General features: G+C 43.5%; 1 protein-coding gene across 1 annotated transcript in view; it reads left to right on the top strand.

Moving 5' to 3' along the window:
- The first annotated feature begins 13,664 nt into the window (after positions 1–13,664).
- LOC143126221 (integrin alpha-11-like) overlaps positions 13,665–22,540 on the top strand; it is a 44,016-nt gene continuing 35,140 nt past the window's right edge. Inside the window, exons 1-2 of the mRNA XM_076288131.1 lie at positions 13,665–13,765; positions 21,213–21,324. Coding sequence (XP_076144246.1) covers positions 13,717–13,765; positions 21,213–21,324 — 161 coding nt within the window. The 5' untranslated portion in view covers positions 13,665–13,716. The remainder of the gene's footprint in view (positions 13,766–21,212; positions 21,325–22,540) is intronic.

Below are 22,540 nucleotides of genomic sequence, written 5' to 3'. Positions count from 1 at the left end.
ATACTAGTGTCACGTTGCCAATTCCATTATTGTTTGCCGATTTCTGATGACCACATCCTAAATATAGTATATTTTGTGGCTATTAAGATACTAAGAACGTCTCCCTCATGACAACGACATCTAGCTAGAGCACCCTCAGTTATTATCAAAGCATGATGCTAACATGACTACATAATGCACAAATTCATAGTATAGAATGGCATAGTAGCTTGTATTCTACCATAAACTTAGTCTCAAGATGTCCTGAGGTCACCTGACCTGCTTGCCCTCCCTGAACTTAGCATCCACATGCGTTCAGCTGAACAAACTATTTTGACCAAATGGCTTCAGATTGTATGACGGGTGGCCTGGCACTGGGAAATTACTAAGAATGTTTTCAAAGAAACCCTAATTATTCAGACGGATGGTCTGCGCCTGCAGCGGCCCCGCCTGTGAACGGCACTCTGCTCTCTTTAGTTCGTGTGTCACAGGTATGTTTACGTTCTCTTGACAGAGGGGCCAGACACACAGTAGGCCCAGACACAGCACAGTGTGTCCCCCTTCTACCTTAAGGCTTTTGGACAGGGGCCTGCTCGTAAATCACGGTGCAGTAATCGAAAAGTCGAGGTGCTCAGCTGGTGTTTCCAACTAAACAACCGAATTCCAGGACCCCAGCTCCGTTTGGCAAGTCCAGAGTAGGAGTGTGCCAGACACATTGTATGCTCTTTTCTTCAAGGTGCTTCTGAATGGGTTCCAAGCCCCACTTTTTTTCTTTCTAATTCAGGAAACTAAGTTCTTTTTTGAGCATCTGTGACGTTGATTATGTGTTTATTTTTGATCATTCCATTGCATTTTTGCCATAGCTGTGGTGACTGAGACACCAGTCCAGGAAAGTCCTATTATGAAATTCTCCACAGCACCAGTCGAGACAGTGAATCCTGTGAATGTCATCATTCCATAGCCTGAATCTGTTATATGAGCTGAGAGGAGAAATTAACATTTAGCGAATAAGCAAACATATTAAAAGCTTTCATTAGAGAATTCAAATTCAATTACGGGAAATATTTCATACTTAATATTGTTAATACATATATTCAAATTGATGCTATGTTGGCTGTTAATTAAACTAAAATTAAATACTTAAACAATTGATGTAAAAATATGCTTTTGAGATGAAATGGGATGGAGCTGTTTAAACATTTGATATTTAAAGGGAAATCTAGTATATTTCCACCTCGACCCATTTCTAGCTCTAGATTTTCACTTCAAACATAAACCAATGAAACTAGTGATGAGCATCCATCTGGCTCCATAGTCTATATAATGGGACCTCATTTGGCATGAGGGAAATGTGAAAGTAAACTGTTTGTTTTTGCCACTGTCTAGGATCTAAATGTTATTAAAAGTGCCTTGGTAACATGGGGAAGACATCTCTGTTTACCTCTATCCGGTTGTTAAGTTGTGATGCAATAATGTGCCGATAATTCTTTATCCTATTTTTTCCATTAGTAGCCGATAAGAACATTGTCATTCTACTACTCACTTGCTCCCTCAGCCTAACAAAATCATATTTTTCGCGGAGGCCTGAATGTTACCTTTGATTATATCATCCAGCCGCACATCTACACTAATTACTCTGTTAGAGTTAGACAACAAGTAGCATGGGGGAGTGACACAGTGAGACATAGTAGTGGTAGATTACATGTGCAAATCCTTGTTTTATACAGTTTACTTACTGACACTTCAGGTAAACAGGGGGTATCTGTGGAGGGAATGTGTCCATGTTGGCAAACACTAGTGACATGTTGAGCCTATCCTGTGGCAAAAAAAATGTGGCTTGCATCAACATGCCAACTGCATTGTATAGCTATAGCTGCTGCATTAGCATGCTAGCGCAAAACTGCAAAATTCTCATTATATTTGGCCAATATACCAAAGTCTTACCCTGGAAATCCAGAGTTCTCGCGAGAGCACAATGGAATTGTCTCTGCGAGACACTCTGGCAATAAGCAATAATGCACGTTACTTTTACCCCGATATCCCGGGGAACCAGCTAAACTGATGAAGACAGTGGTGCAACGTTGGAGGACAGTACACATTGGTCGTAGTGTTATCCGATTGCATCAAAGTCCGAAATCATTCAGAGTGGTCTAGTGTTATCCAATCGCGTTAAATGCATGTTTGTTGCCGCCCCTTGAGTTGGGCCATTACATTGTTCGTGACCAGACCCTTAATCTTTCTAGATTACCAGGGTCTGGATTTTCCACACTGCAAAAAATTAAATCTAACCAAGTGTTATTAATGTTATAATAAGATCAAAAAATCTATTTGGTATTGTTTTTAGTATGAAAAGACTTACCTAGTGCTCTCTCGAAAGATAATTTTGACTTAATTTAAGAAGACTTTGACTTATTTTAAGGAGTCTTATCAAGACAAATTTACTTAACGCACTGGCAGACAAATTTGCTTGTTTTTAGGACAAATTTGCTTAACGCACTGGCAGAAAAATTTGTTTTCAGGATGAGATGTCTTAAAATAAGTCAAACTTTTCTTAAATTAAGTCAAATGATTTCACGAGAAAGCGCTAGGTAAGTCTCTTTATACTGAAAACAAAACAAACTAGTTATTTTTATCTTGATATAAGACTAATAATCTTGGTTAGATTTGATTAGATAAGCAGTTTTTTGCAGTGCAGGCTACCAAAATCTGGGACCTACAGTACAAATGTCTAAAAATAAGACCTCAGTTGAAATGTACCAGATTTCTCCTTTAATGTGTACTTTAGGCATAGAGTGATGAACAAAACCTTTACTGTTGGCATTTTCTTCACTGTTTTTTCCTGTTTTAGTGGTACTTCCCCATTGTGGTGCTTTGACTGACGTACAGATTCTGCAGTTGCTGCTTTTTGCAGCTGTCATTGTTTGGATTTTACAAAACTATGTTGTTGCTTTCATGCTTTTATCTGTAAACATGGCATGGCTTGAAAGCATACGTGAGGAAAAACAGGCAGGTTTGATGCCTTTGTTTATATGGCTTCCTCCCTTTCCACGTCATGTTCTTTTGCCTGTTTGATGGCACTAACTTCTAATAACTGTTGTTTGTGATTGGACATTCCATGAGCTTTGGTCTAAATGTTACACACAGAAAATGCCATCAGATATAGCAGTGATTTAGGATGCACATATTTATTTAAGTTCCTTTCCTTTGAGAAATGAGTTTCAGGTTTTTAAAGTAGGCTGCTGAATGTATTGGATGCTATTATGCCAGAGATACTGATGTTTAGATTGAAAGGCAACTATGGGATAACAGTTTTAACTTGTATTTATTTTGATAAATAACACCTTACATTTTTGTCATAGTCCCAGTTGGCAAACCAACCAAGCCAGCAAGCTTACTAGTCTCAACCTCTGTGACCTGATCTCCAGGAGAGGGGATAATTGCAACCTTAGGGCCCTTGTCACCACTAGTCACTATAGACACTCCCTTCCTTTAAACTCCCCAATGCCCAGGACACAGCAATATATCAATCAACATAATGTGAACACTGCACACAGAGATCATTCCAATTAAGAGCCATTCTCACACCCATTCCCAGAAGGGTGATAACGGCACAGATGTTTTGCCACTCAAATGACTGACATGAAAAAACAATACTCAGTGGTACTGAAAAAAGAGGGAAAGCATGGTGATTTGGTGATTCAGTCATGCTGTCAAAGCTTTATTTCTTTCATTTTTGCAGTGTTTTCCAGCCCAAAACACAGACCTGCATAGTGCATATCAGTGTTGTAGTACTCGAGTCCGAGACTGAAACTCGAGTCCGAGTCATTTGCTAAATTTAGACTCGTGACTTGACTTGGACTCGCATTCGCACTCGCGATGACTCGTCCAGGACTCGTTTTAATGGTTTTAATATCTAAATTATTTGTAATACTAATTTTAGTTCAAGGGAATGTTATGCTACTGCTTCGTGTCATAGTACATCGCAAGTCACATCTTGTTCACATGCAAAGCAAACTAACGTTAACTTTAACACTAAAATGCCTGGAGACATGGCCGCCGCTATTTCAATGTAGTATTGCCAGGCAATATTAGTTCTCATACATGACATGACATTACCTAAGATTACACTCAGCCTAGGCTAAACATCACACACTGCTGCTGGATAGCTGATCATCGTGACTTGGTGAACAGTGTTTTTCCTGACTGACGCGAGAAGCAAGGTTCCATTCATTCATTTTGGGGCGTGCCCTGCCGTGCTTCTGTCTGTTAATTTGCAGCAGGCTATTATCAGATGAAAGAAAAATAAACTGAAAGTTTTCCCGATCAAGATATAGCATACTTTTTAATTTTGGTGTCATAAAATATAGAAGCATAACATTAAATTGCCTAGCAGAGTGTCCATGTGTAGAGTGTCAATGTAGGCCTACGTGTCTGCGCAAGTGAAACTGACAAACTGAACCTCTCGTGAGTAGGCCAGAAACAACTATATTTAAAACCACGAATTATTGTTCAAACGAGCGATTTGATAGCCTAATCCACTGCACGAAAAAAAAGGAATTAGCAACTTTCTATTTCTAACAGGTGAATATCGTAGCAAATAGTAGCCTATGTCGATGGCAGCTTAAAAAAACATTTATTTCACTCATCTCGCTGAAATGAACGTAATGTGGCCTGTTGCGCAAAGAAATTAATTAGGCAGATGATCTGCATCTCCGTTAACCGAAAGCTAGTTTTCATCTCTATTGTTGACGTGAAATATGTCTCCATAGTGTCAGTGAAGTGATAACATTATGCAGTTGCAGGTAGCCAGTGTTCACGTCACGGGAGTCAGAAAGAAGCTACCAAGACGGGCCCTGCTCTGTTTATGTCCCTCCCAAACTGCGCTAAAATTGTGTAGGCTATTTAACAGCCAGAATTTTAAAAAAAATGCCCGGGGGAGGCCCTTTTATGATCCACACTACCTCTTACAAAATAGGCCTACTCCAACGTCCATCTACGTAGCTCTTGTGAACTATGAACTTCTACAACACTGCCTATACAATTGTCAGCAGTCAGTAACAGCATAATGTGACTTAATGGCCTGTGTGATTGGGATGTGGATTGCTAATTTATTATGAGTAGGCCTATAGGCTATGGTATGGCTATGGTATGGTATTCTCTGCGATATAATAAATACAACACATTGGGTTTGGCAAGAAATCTGGCAATACTACTTTCACACAAGTGAGATTGTCCGTTTTGCTTTTAAGGATTTCATCTGCAATGGGAAAAAATGGAACGACATGTAGGCTATGCTTACTTTAGTGCTGGACTTGGACTCGACTTGATCAATAGGGACTCGACTCGGACTCGACGTGGATCAATAGTGACTTGACTCGGACTTGACTTGGATGAGTAGTGGACTCGATTTAGACTTGACTTGGAATTTTTTTTTAATGACTTGGACTTGACTCGGACTTGAACACTGGGGACTCGAACCTGGACTCGGACTCGAGAACACTGGTGCATATCCTGGCTGGTGGGAACGACATGCTAATCTGTCCTCCACATGACCATATACGATCAAAATGAATTTGAAGATGATACCAGAACTAGAACTATGACGAAGTGTTGCTTAAAAAGAGACATTCAAAGAGAGCTCAAAATTTTACTTTCCAGACATATTGTGCTGTATCACACTGCAAATGTCCTCTCCTTCACTGCAAGATGAATCATTCAAACTCTTGATATGCAATGCATTCTGAAAGACAGCAAGAGGGGCTTAGCTTGGCATCCGAGCGCCCAACTTAAAATAAATAATTACGCAGGAGTCGGTTGAAAACTAATAATTACATGCAGAAAATCACAGACTTTGTGGTTTTCCAAGGAGATGTATGACAGAAAAAAATGCAGCTTTTTAAAATAATTCCCCTCGTCATGTTTTTCCATTACTTCTGTACAAACGTAAGCAGGGGCTCAAAGAAACGGCACTGCATGTTCCCTCTTGACACAGGAGCTGACTTTAGACTTAAAGTTGAAGTTATTGCACAATAACCACAGTCCTACACACTCCCCCCTGGTTCCAGTGATATAAAGTTAGGGTCAGGCTTCTGTTTATAATGTGGTATGTGAGTGTCTCTGAGGATGAGGAGACTCTGACTTTTTGACATACTGTTTCTGTTAAAGAAGCATGGTTCCTTTTTGGTGCTGGTTTTATTCATATTTATGTTGTTTTTTTTATCAGTGTTTGGTGTGGTTGCTTTTGTGATCATTCATTCAGATTTCAGTTGGGTGTCAGAAGTGTTGTGTAGTTGTGCACTGCCATTGTGTGTTGGTGTGTTTGTAGAGTTAGCTGCATTAACTGTGTGCCATACTCGCGGTTTCATTTTCCACATTACTCTATCTGACTGTGTTGCTACTGGCACCAAGAGGCCATCGCGCCGCCTGCCAGATATCTGGAAAAGTAAGAATGACTCACTCTGCAGACTAGACCTTTTTCTTGCTTTTCTAATATTTATACTAGAGTCCTTAACCATTTTTCACATTATAATGAGGTTTCCATTGGTACCAGCTCTAAAACAATTAAACGCTGCTGCTACGCTGTTCACTAAGCTAAGCTAGAAGTAACCACATTAAATGTGCACATAAACTAACTAGAGCTGAGCAGCGAGTTTGGATAGAGGACGGTTAAATGCCCTGTTGGCAGACACTCTGAGTCATGGAGTCCTTCCACCAAAAGTGTTAATGACCCCTTCCTTGCTTGGGGGTTTATGGCTCCTCTGACAATACAACACATGGCCAAACTGTGTGTGTGTGTGTGTGGGCCTCCATGACGGGGCCTGTTGCTGTGGACAGAACTGCTGTATTACACATGGTACAGTGTGGTCAGTATGTTCAATTAAAGTTTAGGAGCCAGTGAATAAATGGTGGGGTTTCAATCGAGTTGGATGAAATTGTAAGCAAAGCTGCAGTGCTCTTTCCATGGGGGTAAATTATTTTGAGAGACAAGATGAGTCTCTGATGGATTTTTAAGAACAGTTTATCTTTGCTGGTCATGCAGGATCATGCTGGCATAGGGCCACGTGTTCATGGGAATCATGGTAGCTTGTAATTGCAGGGAAGAATGCATCATTGTGTCCGCAGCCTTTTTTTTTTTTGCTTGTCGCATAAAAAAGTGTTGGTCATGTTACCGTAACACAAAGAATGCACAATACAATGTATAATCCACACAGCAGACACACAGATACAGTACCTCTTGGTGGTATTGTTCAGTTTTAAAACTTCCTCAGTTTTTCGGGATTTCATGTATGGTAGTCATTCATGTATGGTACCTTTGCTCATTTCTGAGGGCTAAAAGACAAGAAGTGTACAAAAGCAATGTGCAATTACAGTATATTCATGTAATCTTTACAGTGTCCTGTAGTTTCTAAGATATGTTGAAATGATTCTGCTTTCATACCACTGGAAAATGGCTGTCATCTAGATGCTTATTTCACTCAGGCATTAAGACCACAAAAAAGCTATACATTCTTGATGTCATCATTCAACAAACATCTTATGACAAACAGCTTCCAGAACCCAGCATCAGGAACTGGTCAGGCTGCTTTGGTTAGCAATCAGCGTAAAGGCAAAGCTCTCATCTCCTCTCTGTGGCTCTTCTAGGTTGTCCTGAAAACAACCTCACAGCTGGTTAGTGACCGACGGCTTCTCCATCGTTGTGAGAGGCAGGACGTGTGTGTGTGTGTGATGTGTGTGTGTGTGTGTGTGATGTGTATGTGTGTCGACCCCATCCTGCCGAAACAGTGCTGTGAACTGGGATATAGGGTGGCTGAGCGTAAAAGGAAGAGTCTGTGCTACAGCGTCTGAGTGATTGCGAAAACATCAGCTGCAACCCCAAACCACTGCATTCTTTTGACCCAGAGTTTTTGTCAGTCACATATGCACTTCCCTGGACCATCTTTCTGCATGGAGCTTATTTATGCGATTTCACTCAGGCCCTCAAGAGAGCAATCACTCCCCTCTAATTCCTACAGAATGATTTCATCCTGTCCAGATGATCACAACTAAAATGTATGTAAGTGGACATATTTTCATATGTGCAGAATACCGTTTACAGTTGCTTTGCTGTGAATCAGTGAAGGCTCTCTCTGATTAAGGGCTAGTCCACTTGTACCAAACCGATCTTTTTTTCCTCCGTCTTCCCTGGAACCGTATAAAGAATATTTGCGTCCAAACGGATCCATCTCAACACGACTCAACACGTTACTTCATATCCCAGGCCTATATGTGGCACTGTTTCTGTTACAGAATTGACCAAAGCTTGTGCACTGTAGGCTATACAAACAGACAGAATAGGCTATGACGAAAATGGCTAGTGCAAGGAAACCAGAATTGTTTGTTTGGACTGATAGTGAACTGTCAACTGTAAAACTAATAAACTTCATTTTTACGGTTTGTGAAGGGTGCAGTCCTGTCCTTTATTTGGCTAACGCAGGTACAAATAATGTAATCTCCTTTACTTTCTTTGGTTGTAGCCTAGGATAGGCCGCAATTTACATTAGTTTTGGCTATCACCGCAAGTGCATAGGCTACTAAACGCTAGGCCTACCCAAGTTCTAGGCTATTTTATCGCCACATTTATAATATTGCTATAATACCTTTCTTAGTAACAGTCGATACTTTTGCCTGCATCAAATCGTGCGTTCACATTTAGTGCGCATCTATAGGCTTAACACGAGCTCTAAGTGTCTTTGTATGCTAATATCAGACTTCACTAGACTATGAATGCATTTATTTATGTTGTAAGACATGTAAAATAAATGAATGACACCGGCACTTCACACAAATTAATTTAAACTTACACCACACTTCCCTAATAACTTCTGACTAGTTCTCTCGCGTCACTGACAGTAGCTAGAATGCATCAAGAAAACACAGGGAAAACACTGTTCAGTCCAACAAGTCATGATAAGCTATTGGCGCTGCACAGCACCAGTTGTGATATTATTCTACTCAGTGTAATCGTAGGTAATGTCATGTATGAAAACTAGTATTGTCAGTACTGTGTCTAGTCCAGGGCAGCTGAGGTGTGGCGATGACATCATCAATACGCAAGTATGCGGTTTCGCCATCCAAACGAACTCGCAAGGGCTATTTTTCCACCCTGGGACCAGGTTTCAAAAAAGTGCGGTCGATAAGGCTCTCTGGGTAAGGTTCTCTGGTTTAGGCTCTCTCTAGTTAAGGCTCTCTGGGTAAGGTTCTCTCTGGTTTGTTAAGCTTCAGTTTCAGCTCGTTTGATATACTGAGCCTCTTCAGGGAACCATGGGAAATCTCCTCAACCAGATCTAAGGGATCAGTGCAGTATAGAGGAGCGGATGTTTGTTTTGAATACGAACTGCATTATTAGGAGGGGATCAAACTGTGCCTGTGATTTACTGGCTTTATTGTTAGCCAGAAAATACATGTTTGATTCCAGTCCACTGCGGTGAGCTAGTCTTTCTGTGTACTTAGACATATCCCAAGAGAATCACATTCTTTTCAAACATGTTGTTTTAGACATTTTTTTTTTCAAAGTATTCTCTGTGTTTCTTATAGAACGTCTGCCCTGATGGACTCTTTCAAAATAACTACCCATTTTGTTCAGCTCTTTGTCTTGAGTGTGTTGTATTCATGTTCATCTCTGGGCTGAGGATTACATTTTTTCCATGAAGTCCCCCTCTGTTGGTGGTGACCATAAACAGAGAAGTCTCTTAAAGGAAAGGCTGTATAACGTAACAAAACAGGAACAGTAAATCTGAATGTCGCTATTTTCTAATGGACACTAGAGCTGCTTTGAATCACATTTTTTCAAACATCAGCAAAACTGAGATAAAATGTATTATTTCAGAAAGACCCCTGGTTGACAGAATTTATATTTCACTACATAAATCTTCGGCTGTACATTCTCCTTTGGTCTTAGCTTGGCAGTTGTACATGGAAACAACTTGGCTCGGTATTTCTTAGTTACTGTAAAGACGTCTTCAGCAGGAGTTTCCTATTACACTCATGTACAGCCAGCAAATACCACTTTCTGGGGGAACTTACCAATTTGAGAAAGTTGCTACCGAGAAATGTGGGCATATATGGGCCTAAATGTGGGCATATATGGGCCTAAATGTGGGCATATATGGGCCTAAATGTGGGCATATATGGGCCTAAATGAAGTTTGCTCCGGGCACACGCGCTTGTCTGTGTGGTGTGCCGTGGCGTTGGATCGATCCTCATTCCTCTACTGGCATCCACGGCCTTGACCACAGACTCTCTGAAGCAAAAGCTGTTGCTTACATCGCTCTGGCTGTTCTCTGCCAAGAATGAGAGTTTACGATGCTCTTTTGTCGGGAAGAGGCCTGTCTACAGCTCCAGCAGGGCCAAGCGTCTCACGGAGATGGGCAGCAGGGAGCAGTGATTGTGTCATTGGGTCATCAGGCCTCTGCTTAGCATGGCACCAGCTGTTCAACTTGTTTAGGTTCATTCTGATCAAACTCAAAATTATATATATAATTAAATGGGAGCTCCCTGATGTGCAGATCATTAGTTAATTCCTGTATACTTATATGCTTCAGATCCTGGACCTAGATCCTGGCCACTCACTATTACATTCTATCATTGACCAAACAACTACTGAAATCTCACTTTCAAAGAGGGGTTCACAGAGCAGCATCTCACATGGGGATACCCGATCATACAGTAACACAGCCCCTAGAGTCATCCTCAGCTTGGTCACTCAGTGTCTCTGTTTGCGAATCGTTTTGCAAAAAAAAACTGTAGGGACCAAAGCAATAGTGACGGAAAATAAACACATCTTCAGCCTGCTGTGCGTACGTGTGAACTCATACAGGTCACCTTCTTGTTTCTTCAGTCTGCACTCTGCGGACCTGACCCTGTCGTAGCCGGCGCTTCTGTCTGTGCTGCAATAGAGCGGCGTGTGTGTCAGGCAGGAGCCAGCGCTGAGGTGATTGAGATAATCACTTGCAGTCTGTGAGCAGGGCCCCTGGGCTTGTGAAGTAATCGCTGCTTCTGTGCGGACGACAAGTATGGATTCCAGCCTACACCTCACAGTGGGGCCCTGTGCCTCCTTATTCCACCACGGAGGGCAGGGAAGGGAGTCGGGTTTCCATAACGCTAACGTCTCTCTCTCCTGGGAGAGACCACCACCCCCCTCCCCCCCTGCTTTCTCCTTCCTGCAATGTTCTGTGAGCTAAATATCCGCACAGTAATTTTGGTCAGCAAGAACATCATGGAGGGAAACAGCCTCCTCGGGCTGGAAAGACTGACTGAGGCAACCCAACTCCTGTGCTGCCTTCCTTGGCCTCCTGCCTCCCTTCCCTTCCTCAGGAAAAAAAAGACCCCTGATTTTAATTGTAGGTTGCTCTTAGATTTATCATTTGTCTCTCAGTGCTGCTGTCTCGCAGGCTGACAGCGGGGAGATTCTTAGCGCATGAGCTGGGACCCCACAGTTCTGGTAAAAGCTGCTTCGTGCTCTGTTGTGACAGTTACAAAACCAAAACTCCCCCTCCCCATCCGCTCTCTGAGCAGCATCTGATCCTTTTGTTCCGATGAGCTCGTGAGCGGAGGCACACTGCTTTTCTTACCACTTTTCTCCAGTGTAGTGTGGTTTGTGTCTGAAGGGAAGTCTACATCTTGGAAGGCCCTCGCGCTCACCTGGTACACACATCAGTTTCTTCCTGAATAGCAGAGGTAGTTCTATGTCATCTTGAGAGATTCATTAAGTTAACCACGCGAACAGACAGAATTTACTGTTAAGAAACACTAGATATTATTACCTTCGAGTGATAAAAAGCTCAGGTAGGAAAATATAGTGGATCAAATAAAAAATAATTCATATTTACTGCAGATCTATATATTTCAGTAAATGACTCCATGTCTCCCTGGAACTGTAAAAATAAACAGGTTTAACCCTTAAAGGAGTACCGTCACACCAGTGTGACGGGAATGTTGAGAAATGAACGTTCTAAAGAATATCTGGGTTCATTGAATTCAACATAGAATTTTAGAACCTTCAATTGTTGCGGAACTTAGAACGTTCAAAAACCTACTCCTTTAAGGGTTAACGACTCTGTCTATGTTTTACTTGCTGTTGTAATTGATGGCTCAGGGTGGGTATATCCCCTCTGTTAATGCATACTCTCCTAACAGCACACAGGGGGCCATAAGATGTCTGAAGCTTCAGTCTCTGAACCCGTGATTTTAGTTTTTTGTATGACCTTTATTCAAAAAGGTAAAATCATTTGAGGTGCACTTCTTAATTTATAATGATAACCTGGCCAGGAGCTGTCTGTCAGCCTAAAGAGAGTGTAAATAAACAGTTTACACAAACAAAGTATATGTAATAAACGTAGGCACACATGAAGGTGAGTTTACTGAATATTTTCTACGGAACTGTACAGAACGCAAAGAGAAGAAAGAGCTGGTTAGGAAATACAGCCGTCAGCTATATCTAGGGTCTGCTGGGTGTTCCTGATGCGAGGTGTGTGTGCACTCTTAGCTGCCAACCATGCATGCCTCCCCATGTAGAGGGGACCTCTCTCAGGAAGGGAGAGAGAGAGGTAGGAGAGAGAGAGAGAAAAAAAGAGAGGGAGAGAGAAAGAGATGAGGAAAGGGAGAAATGGGGAGATATTAGTAGAGGGAGAGAGAGGAATAGAATGGGGGGTAAGGAGAGGGTAAAGCTGGCAGAGTGAACACCACTGGCAGAAGGAGAATGCTGATGAGAGCACTGAGAAGATGAAGATGACTTTTTAAGTATTAGTTCAGCGCCGGATGCAGCTCAGGATGTGGCAAGAGATGCCGTGTCACACACGCAGGAGCTGCTTACCTCGTCACACACACACACACACAGAGCTGCCCACCTCATCACACACACACACACACACACACACGGAGCTGCCCGGCGCTGATTGGCTTTACAGATGTTTAAGAGCATGTTGTCATTCATATGTACCCAGGGGTGGCCTTCACGCTCTTCATGAAGCTCTGATGAAATGTGCTCATGTCATGTGTTATGTAATAGACAGCAGTGTCTTAACCTGTGTAATCCATGCGGATGACAGTAATGGATGACATGGTACATGTATGTCTGACCACAGCAAGTGAAGACAGTGTACCAATGGACAGAGTGCGCTTTAAATCACTGTCTCACTCCCATAAAACCTAATTGCATGACATGTAATTGTAGACACTTTTGGCTTCATGAAAACATGAAGCTACAGTACATCTTAAACATCTTATATAACATAAAAGTATGACATATTAATGTATGGAGTATAAAATATGATTCCTAAAAACGTTTCTCTGTAACTAGCTCTTTCTTTGTAACTGGCTGAAAGCAACAGGAGAAACAGCTTCTCTGTGCATTACATTGTTAAGGTTTATATTCTAAAATCAGCATTGCCACTGAACTAAATGTCCTTCCATCTTAAGTAGAGAATAAAATGTCTGCTCTGATTCTGAGAGAGTATGATAGCGTAGGCATCGTCTGTCAGATAGACTGGGAAAGAGAGAGGGTGAGGAGACTGGGCTGTCGGTTGAGAGTGTGTGTCTGTGTGCACCTCCTTTGGATTTCAGCACAGTCCCCTCCTACTCTCCCCCGATATAGTGTGTGTTTAGAGCAGCCGCGGAGTCAATGAGAGTGGACTCTGTGGAGCTCGCACTGCTGGCTCCCCTTTTCAGCCCTCACACACACTCACTCACACACACTGACACATGGAGTACTACTGCACTCTGCTGCTCTGGACCTGCAGCCTGCTGCCAGGTGAGTGTGAGTGTGTGTGTGTGTGTGTGTGTGTGTGTGTGAGAGAGAGAGAGAGAGAGTATGCGTGAAACAGGGAGAGGCAGAGGAGAACCAGTACACGTGTGTTTGTGTCTGTACAGTATGTGTTTGTGTGTGTGAGAGAGAGAGAGTGTGTATTTGTCTATGTGGCCAGTTCCGGCTGTGTATTTTTACTGTTCTGAGCAGCTCTGTGTGGAAGGTCACTGGAGAGGCATCTGGCAACTCAAACCAGAGAAAATAAAAATCAGATTCCAGCGAAGAAAAGGGAAAAAAGTCAGGCAGGGAGAGTTTAGCTCTTAACTACAACATTCAACTCTGGTCTGTCTGAGGCTTTGTGTCTCAGTATTATATATGGATGGAGAGGACCTGTGGCTACTGCTCATCCTCAGCCTCGTGTGTGTGTGTGTGTGTGTGTGTGTGTGTGAGAGACAATGTTTCTTGTGCACTTGAACCTGCAAAACCTCATGAGATTGCTTGACTGCTTTAATCTACTGGATTATTCAGAAAATGTGATTCCTAATGAAACTTAACTTGTAAAGTGGAATAAAATAAAGTATAAAGTAAGTGTGCTCATACTCAGCCTCTCATTCTGGGTGAGTGTGTGTGTGTGTGTGTGTTTGCTCACCCTAAGCCTCTTGTCCTGTGTATGTGTGTGTGTGTGAGTTTGCTCACCCTGAGCCTCTTCTCCTGTCTGCTGCGCTAGCTCTTGGGTGGACCTGCCTGCCTCGCTCTCACTCTCTGGCTCTTGTTTACTGTGCATGTGTTCTTTGAAACTCAAGGTGATTTTATCTGCTTCGGATCAAGCGCTCAGAGTTTCCAGCTAGAGTCTGAAAAACTGTTGGGGTGCAGCCAGAATCTGGGTCAGTTATCAGTGAAATTTCAATTGCCGCTCGCACCACATTTAGGGAGAACTCCGCCACTTTCAGATTGTCCCGGGGCAATGAAGGGAAAGGTTGTTTCAATTAACCTGCCATCATGTGGAAAGTCTCCTGCTGTCGATCCTAAAAGTGTATAAGCTAACCACAACTTAGGTGATGAGGGCAGGTGTTTTGAATGCACTTAAAGTCACACCACAGACACTGGTTTAAATGTAACCACATGCATCTAGTGTTGTCTTATTAAGCTCCAGGCCCTCCTCCTCTTCACTGGAAACAGCTGTGCTCGGCAGTGTCACGCATTGTGTTTGATTGAGGGATCCCCTCCTTCATCTGAGAAGCATGATAGTCGTCTGTTGGTTAAAGACCATCTCTTTCCCTTGCACTCACTGATTAATGATGGTTGTGCTCTTGCCAGGACTTGGTTTCTGTTTGATTACAATGGCTACATTAAAGGATTGCACGCGATTTTAGGCTTATAGACCCTTTCAAGAGAGTTCCATTATCAGCATCATAGTTGGCCCCACAAGGCTTCCGTTTTAACATTCCATATGTTATCTTAATGCAGAGGAAATAGATTGGGAACCAAATAGAACGTTCAAGCATTGTTTTTGTTTTTATTGTTGAAAGGGTCTATAACATGTTTTGTCACATTCAACAATCATCTCCTCACGACCGCTAGCTGCCCATTCCATGAATACAGTGTAAAAAATCCCAGTCTCTGTAGGCAGCCCAGGCTTCTAAAAGTGGAAAGAAAGTGGGGGTAGCTTTTCCACCAATCAAAAACGATACCCTGCGTGGAGTTTCTCTAGGCATACTGATGGGTGAGCCACCTCTCTGGTATGTTTCGTTTGGTCGTTGGTTAAAATATAATGTGCGTTGTTTAGGACAAAAGCGTCTGCTAATAAATTTAAATATAAGCATAAATATAAGCATAAATATAAACAAACGCGACTTCCAGCGCAATCGCTGACTGCACCTCTAAGAGCTTAGTCCTTTTTCAGTGTTTGTGGTTTGACTGGGTTGGTTAGATAGCATGACTTAAGGGTGGAGGACCATAAAATGTCCAAATATCTGCTTTGTTCTTTACACTTCCTCTTGGCCAAGTTTCAGGCTTCTCTTTTCGTAGAGAGGAAAGACTGACCTTGTGAATATAAACCACTACCCAATGAGGGAGGTTGGCTCACGGATAGTGAGCTGTTGTGAAGATAAAGTCTAACGTGCTGTGCAGAGAATGCTCTGTATGTCTCAGGCTAGGATAGCCAGTGGTAAGCATCAGTGAGTGAAGTTCAGTTAGCGGTTAAGCTGTTTAAATCGCATCACGTGTGCCAGCTGCTCTTGGTGAGCCCCTCACTGTGAGTGTCACTCATTCACACTTTTTCCCCATATTAAAACAAGATGGCTGCCAATCAGGTGTCTTTAACACACTGAACTAAGCTCTTTGAGAGACCACATCTCAGTTTGATGTAGGGCCCAGTTGAAAGTTGACCCATTTTTCCCATTTCATATTCAAGGGGAGTTTTCAATGCAAGAGCAAGAGCAAAGTATTCCGAGCCAATGGCCTCTCATCCTTATCTAAAAAGAACTTCTGCATCACATCACAGTTTGGCCTTGACTGCGAAGATCTGCGTGGGTGTGTGGGAATGCATTAAGAGGACCAGACGGGACACTCAAAACAAGCTCTCAACTCGTCCTCTAGTCAGCAGCCAGAAGTCCCTGATGATCAAAAGTAATAAATGAGTGTTAAGCAACAAATTATTCTGTTCACAAAGTATTTCAACTATGATAGTCTTAAATTGAGTATGTGATGCAAGACAGACAGACATGTTGCACTATGATCCAGATTGTGCTGCAATACACTATGCCGCCTCCTCTGTTTTCTATGACTGATCCAGGGCAGTCCAGAAGGTTCAGTCTCAGCTGCACAAATGCTCTATGGCCTCATCTGACGCAAGCAAAATTTCCTTCGCCATCCGTCCAAGATTTCCTGAGATCGTGGGTTCACATAATTCCGCCCGAAAAAGCCCAGTGAAATGGCTCTTTGGTGCACATCTGGCTGTGGATGCCATCACGTACCATGTGACTCACAGCTCATTTGTTTTGGTCATAGCTGTCATTTCAAGCCACGTCCACTACCCGGTACAAAGTGTTTGGCCTGGCGTTCCAGACAGAGGCACCGTAGGGCACTGCCGAGGGAGAACTAATGGCGGTCAGTGGAGAAAACTCTGCGTTACATGATGCCCACGCTCTGCTACGCGTCCGAACGGCATGCTGTCAGCTGGCTGCATGCATGTGCAGCAGGTTTGACATGTGACATGGGGCTCCAGTGGCCGGGTGGGAGCAGTGACCGACAGATGCGTTTCCGGCATGTGGACTTCATTAAAACTCAATTTCCCATAAGTCTCGCCTGTGGGCATCAGCACTGCTCATCAGCAGGGGGTGCTGCGGGGCACAGCAAAGCTGGAGAAGGCTGTGGTGTGCCACAGATGCTAGGTGCCCGCTCACTTGCCCGCCCTGCCCCGTTGGACAACCCTGCCTGCCTGCGTGGGCGCTGGGCTGCCAGGCTGGCAGTGCCCGTAGGTGGCACGGAGTCATGGGAGAGAATACTGTGGTGGAGCTCCTGCAGCTTGGTGCCAAGCCAAGAGCAGCGCTGTGCAGACCCGTCCCATCCCGGCTTGGACACCCTGAGCCTCGAGCCCCGCCGCTGGCTGTCTGAGGTTTATTTATCTGGGCAAAGGAATCCGTACACAGGAAACCCAGCACGGCTCGGGCCTGCTTCAGGAGCTGCTGATCTTACTGGGAATATTAAATCGCTCTCTGCCACGTTAGGGCTTTAAATGGAAACTGGATCCAGTCCACACTCTTTTTTTTCCTTTTTTTTTTGTCTCCCGTTCTTGGTCTGAAATAATGCAAAAGTGTTCTGTGATGGTATCTGGAGCCTTTTGCTTTCTAAAACAAGCTTGAAGCCTTCGAAGTGGCGCTTAGCGTGACCTTAAGATGCAGACGACACATGTGGGAAAGATTTCAGAATTCACAGGAATAAAACGGAAAACTATTTAACTATTCCAGTTCATTATAACATAAGTCTGCATTGCCGCTTAATGGAGGTCTTCTTTTAATAAACATGTGTAAACAATCAACTATTTCAGATATTTCCTTTTATGATTTTACATAAACATCATTCACATAGTAAGTGTTTACAAAGAGACATCAAAGGAACTATGGAAATGTGAACCATTCATGCTACAGGAAATGACCTGAGTTGTGAGTGTGTCAATATTTAGATGAACGTTGCACACTGTTAGCTTAAGGCATCAGTGAATGCCTCGAGTTAGAATGTTTATGACATCTGGTACGTGTGAAAGTTTCATTAACCATGCCAATATATCCAGCAATATATCCACTTACAGAAATTAAAGTTTTGTAAGTGTAGCATCATTTTTCACAACAGTCCAGCATTTAACATGTTCAAGTTAACTTCCAACATTACAATAATACTCACATTAACATTTAAAATATAATTACTGTCACACTGACTGGACGAAGCCTTTTTGTGTGTGTGTGTTCGTGTGTGTATGTATGTAATGTGTAATGTGTGTGTGTGGCTTCCTTCTGTTCATATTGGTGCTCTGTACCTAGACAATGATGAGTTCCTCCAAATTGAGATCCTGCCTTGTCCTGATTTGTCACACACACACACACCCTCCCACCTCCACGTGTCTCACCTCAAACACTTCTCACCGCGATATCTCAGGAACAGAGATCTTTCACATATATTAGCTTCATCAGGGCTGAGAGACCTCAGAAACATAGATCTTTCACAGAGATTAGCTGCATCATGGTGCCACTGTGATTTACTGTCACCATCCCTGAGCACACAGTAGCTCACTGAAGGTGAGCAGACAGGAGACATAATGGTCAAGTCACAGCAACTGAAGTCTATCTAGTCTTAGCAACTGCAGTCTATCCAGTCTTAGCAACTGCAGTCTATCCAATCTTAGCAACTGTAGTCTATCTAGTCTTAGCAACTGTAGTATATCTAGTCTTAGCAACTGTAGTCTATCTAGTCACAGCAACTGCAGTCTATCTAGTCTTAGCAACTGCAGTCTATTCAGTCTTAGCAACTGCAGTCTATCCACTCTTAGCAACTGTAGTCTATCTAGTCTTAGCAACTGTAGTATATCTAGTCTTAGCAACTGTAGACTATATAGTCTTAGCAACTGCAGTCTATAGCAACGTAGTTTCTCCAGTCTTAACGCTTCATCATGGACTTGGAGTGAAACTCGGCACAGTGTGCATGGGGTTGTGAGAGAAATAAGCCTTGCTCGTTGGGGGGGGGGGGGGGGGGTTCTGTGCTTGGTAAAGCCCCTCATATGAGCTCACATGACGGCCTTCTGAGGGTGATATGATGGTATCGCTCCTGGAAATTAACATTCCGCCTCAGCCGAGTCGGGAAGTTCTGCTCTGATTAAGCTTGATGGCTTTTAAGACTGTCACTCAGCCTTCTTCATTACACTGTGTCGGAACATTACCCTGGGTGTTAAACCAGGGGGTTGGGAGGCTAATTCAGGCAAAAAGAAACAGTTGATCCTCGTCCAGTTATGAGCTGTGTTGTAACTGCAGCCATGTCGCCATTTCACCAGATTAATCTGTGCGCGTAAGCCGCTGTGTCAACCAGGCCCCACGGTAGCTGGACATCAGTCATGTGCCGGCCCTGAGCCAAAGCACCAAGGAGACAGTGGGGAAGATGATAGAGGAGCAGGGCTGGGGGTGCAGGGGGAGCCAGTAGTCTGACAAGGTTTAACTTTTCCTCCCATTACTGCTTGCCAAAAGGAAGACTGCTTTGTGCTTATCCATCTCCTCTCAACACTCCTCTCTGCTGGAAATGATTTTTAAATCCCCCATGATGTCATCATTATTATCTTCATCACCATCAATTCCAAAAAGCTCTGGTCTTTGTGGTGACAAGGCATTAAAAACATTATTTCTTCCACTGGTCTGGTGTTTGTGTGTGTGTGTGTGTGTGTGTGTGTGTGTGTGAGCAAGCGCTTTGCCCATATGTTTCTCTCTGAGGTCCACAAGTTAAATGTGAGGCGCTGATAATCAGACAACAACTTGTGAAATCATCATCAAGCCTTTCATCATGTCCCACTCTTAGGTCTCCACTCTCCCGTCTGTTTTAGCCTTCATTTACCCAAATTTCATGTGCATTTGGGTGACTGTGTATCCGGCAGTATGGTTAACACATGCTTTAATCAGGGCCTCACCACAATGATTAACGGCACTTTGGACCGGTTCTCCCAGAAATAAACAGCTGCGGCAGTGAGCGAGTCATGATTATTGATGTATCTCATTTCTGCACCTGTAGTAGATTTGTACTGGAAGCCCCACTCTCCGCGATTGGAATCAGCATATTGCAGTCATATCAAAACAATAACCCTGACCGAGATGAAGTTCAAGACTTTGACACTCTTCCCCGGGCGCAAGCCGAGCCAAGTCAGAGCACTGGTGCTGTTTTTCGAGTTCAGGCTTCACTTGTGTGCACAGAGAGCTCCCCACACGTGCACCATAAAACTGGTTTATGTCTGCGTCTGCGCATGTGTGCGCAGGGACACTTAAACTCTGACAGGGGCATTGTAAGCCCCGTGTCCCGACAAGTGAGTTATAGTTGCACATATAAAGTGAGTGTTGTTCTGAGTCGTGTCAGTCAGGCCTCTTGACGGACGGCCGTGTTTTGACGGGGCCCTTATAGACCCTGTTTTTGCCCCGGCCGCAGGATTAGGGCGTGTTTAGAGTGCGGAGAGAGGTCAGGAAGGGCCGTCCGGGACCAGATAGGGGGAAACGGGGACGATAATCACTCAGGCGATTTGCCGAAAGACCTCCGTGGGAGTGTTTGTTTCTCTGCGAGACAGTCAGGGCCAGGTGGGGGATTTCGGAGGTCCTGAAGACCAGTTGAGTTCCGTGTGTGATGGTGTGGTGGTCGTGTCCTAAAATAAACACCTACTCGTCATGCACAGCTGTATGGATTCCTGGCCCAGAGCTAGATGACCCCGGCGTCAGAATGTAAAAATCCTCCTATTGGCTCTATACCTGTGCACCTAATACAGGTGATTTAACTAGTTAGTTGACCTACCTAGCTGAAGAGTTGTGCTGATCAGAAGGTTTAGTGAATGGTTGGAACAAATGTGTGGTAGGACTTTTACTCTTTGAAGTCAGGCTACCTATCTGCCTTTGGCTCCTCCATCCACACATCTGCATGAAGACAGATGAGACCCAGCTGATCACATACCAGTCCCAATCGCTCAGCGAACTGAGGTTATACTCGTCAGTAGCGGGCACTTTTGCCTCCCACTAACCCCCCCCCCCCATCTCTGCATGTGTTCAGACAGGCTGGCTAAAACTTTCCAGTTAACCACCATGAAATCTTTCCACTGTGATTCGGGTCATCAGTGAAGTGCTGGCGTTTGGAGCCAGTCGTCATAGCCAGTAAATATATCCTGTTGTCCAAACACGCTGCCGATGGTCTGTGTTTGACTCGTTGTGTCTGATTCCAGGGGCCCTCCACAGCTTCAACATCGACACCAAGAACCACAAAATCATCAAGGGCTCCAAGCAGGCGCAGTTTGGCTACACGGTGCAGCAGCACGTCGCGGGAGGGCAGAAATGGTAAGCAGTCCCTCTACTCAACCCTCAACTCTGCTTTCACTTATTTCTTCTGTCTTGACTATGGTCATCCCTTTTAGACTTGACAAGGAGACAGAGACTTTTCCACAGACTCTTATTGGCGTAAGTTGGATTTAGTGGTCGTTGCTAATAAACAGTTTCTTGTGGTCAGTCTGTGTTGTCCCACTAGTCCATTTCCTATTTACATAGACATACCAGTGTTTGGGAATAAGACACAGACTGCGAGATACGCTGTCTAGATATTACCGAGAGGATCTGGGGGTCTCCTGTACAGTGAGAAGCTGCTTATGAGGCTGCAAATCAGTTATGAGAGGCTGGAAAGCCCAGGACATTTGTCATCTGTCATATTACCTCATAGTTCTGCTTACTTGCTGCTGTTGGCACGGCGATGATAGGGATTTGTCGTTGGCAACTTCAGTACTTCTGCTGGCCAGGGTCCTCTGGAGCACTGCCCAACTCAAGTCCTCCTACTCCTGCAGCTGTGTGTGTGTGTGTGTGTGTGTGTGTGTGTGTGTGTGAGAAAGAGAGAGAGAAAGAGAGAGAGACAGAGAGAGAGAAAGAGAGAGAGATCAGGCATCCTCTTGACGTGTCCCTGTCACACACATGGTCTCCTAACTCCACATATTTTGTGCTACATCATGTGAATCTACAGCTCAATCATCCCCTCACATCTCACTCAAAGCCACATTCTTTTTCAGTCAATTGCGTTGAGAGACCAGTTGATCAAATCCATGATTTTTTAGTTTGGAGAGCAGTGCAGAGAGTGTCTCTCAAAGTATGAGACAGTAGACTAGACGAGACAAAGGAGCAAAGCAGGGAAGATAAGGGGAGGAGAGGGAGAGAAAATGCGACAGCCTTCATTGAGAGCCAAGAGAAGAGAATATGGTCAGATACAAAACAGTAGAAAAGTTGGACATAGCAGCAGGACCCTGAAGAGTTTTTTCTTTCTTATCAATAATTTCTTTTCTCATTTTCTTGTACAACAAAAGTAGATATTCATGCGCGATGACATACATCCTTATAAGATTATAAGGTTATGTTTTATGATAGTGAAATTTGTTCTTTAATAATGTTTTTCAATGCTGTTTATTAAACAGTGATTATATGTATTATACTGTAGTAGAACACATAAGAGATTTTATGTTTTATTATAAAGTCAAAATCCCTGACATAGCTTTGCCCATGTTCAGAGAAATTA

Source organism: Alosa pseudoharengus, unplaced genomic scaffold (genome assembly GCF_046254945.1).
Source record: "Alosa pseudoharengus isolate Yale_2024_CS ecotype anadromous, Long Island Sound unplaced genomic scaffold, YU_APseudo_1.1 YU_APseudo_1.1_scf_16, whole genome shotgun sequence".
Lineage (NCBI taxonomy): Eukaryota > Metazoa > Chordata > Actinopteri > Clupeiformes > Clupeidae > Alosa > Alosa pseudoharengus.
The sequence above is the reverse complement of the archived record's forward strand: the minus strand, read 5'-3'. Positions and strand labels throughout refer to the sequence as shown.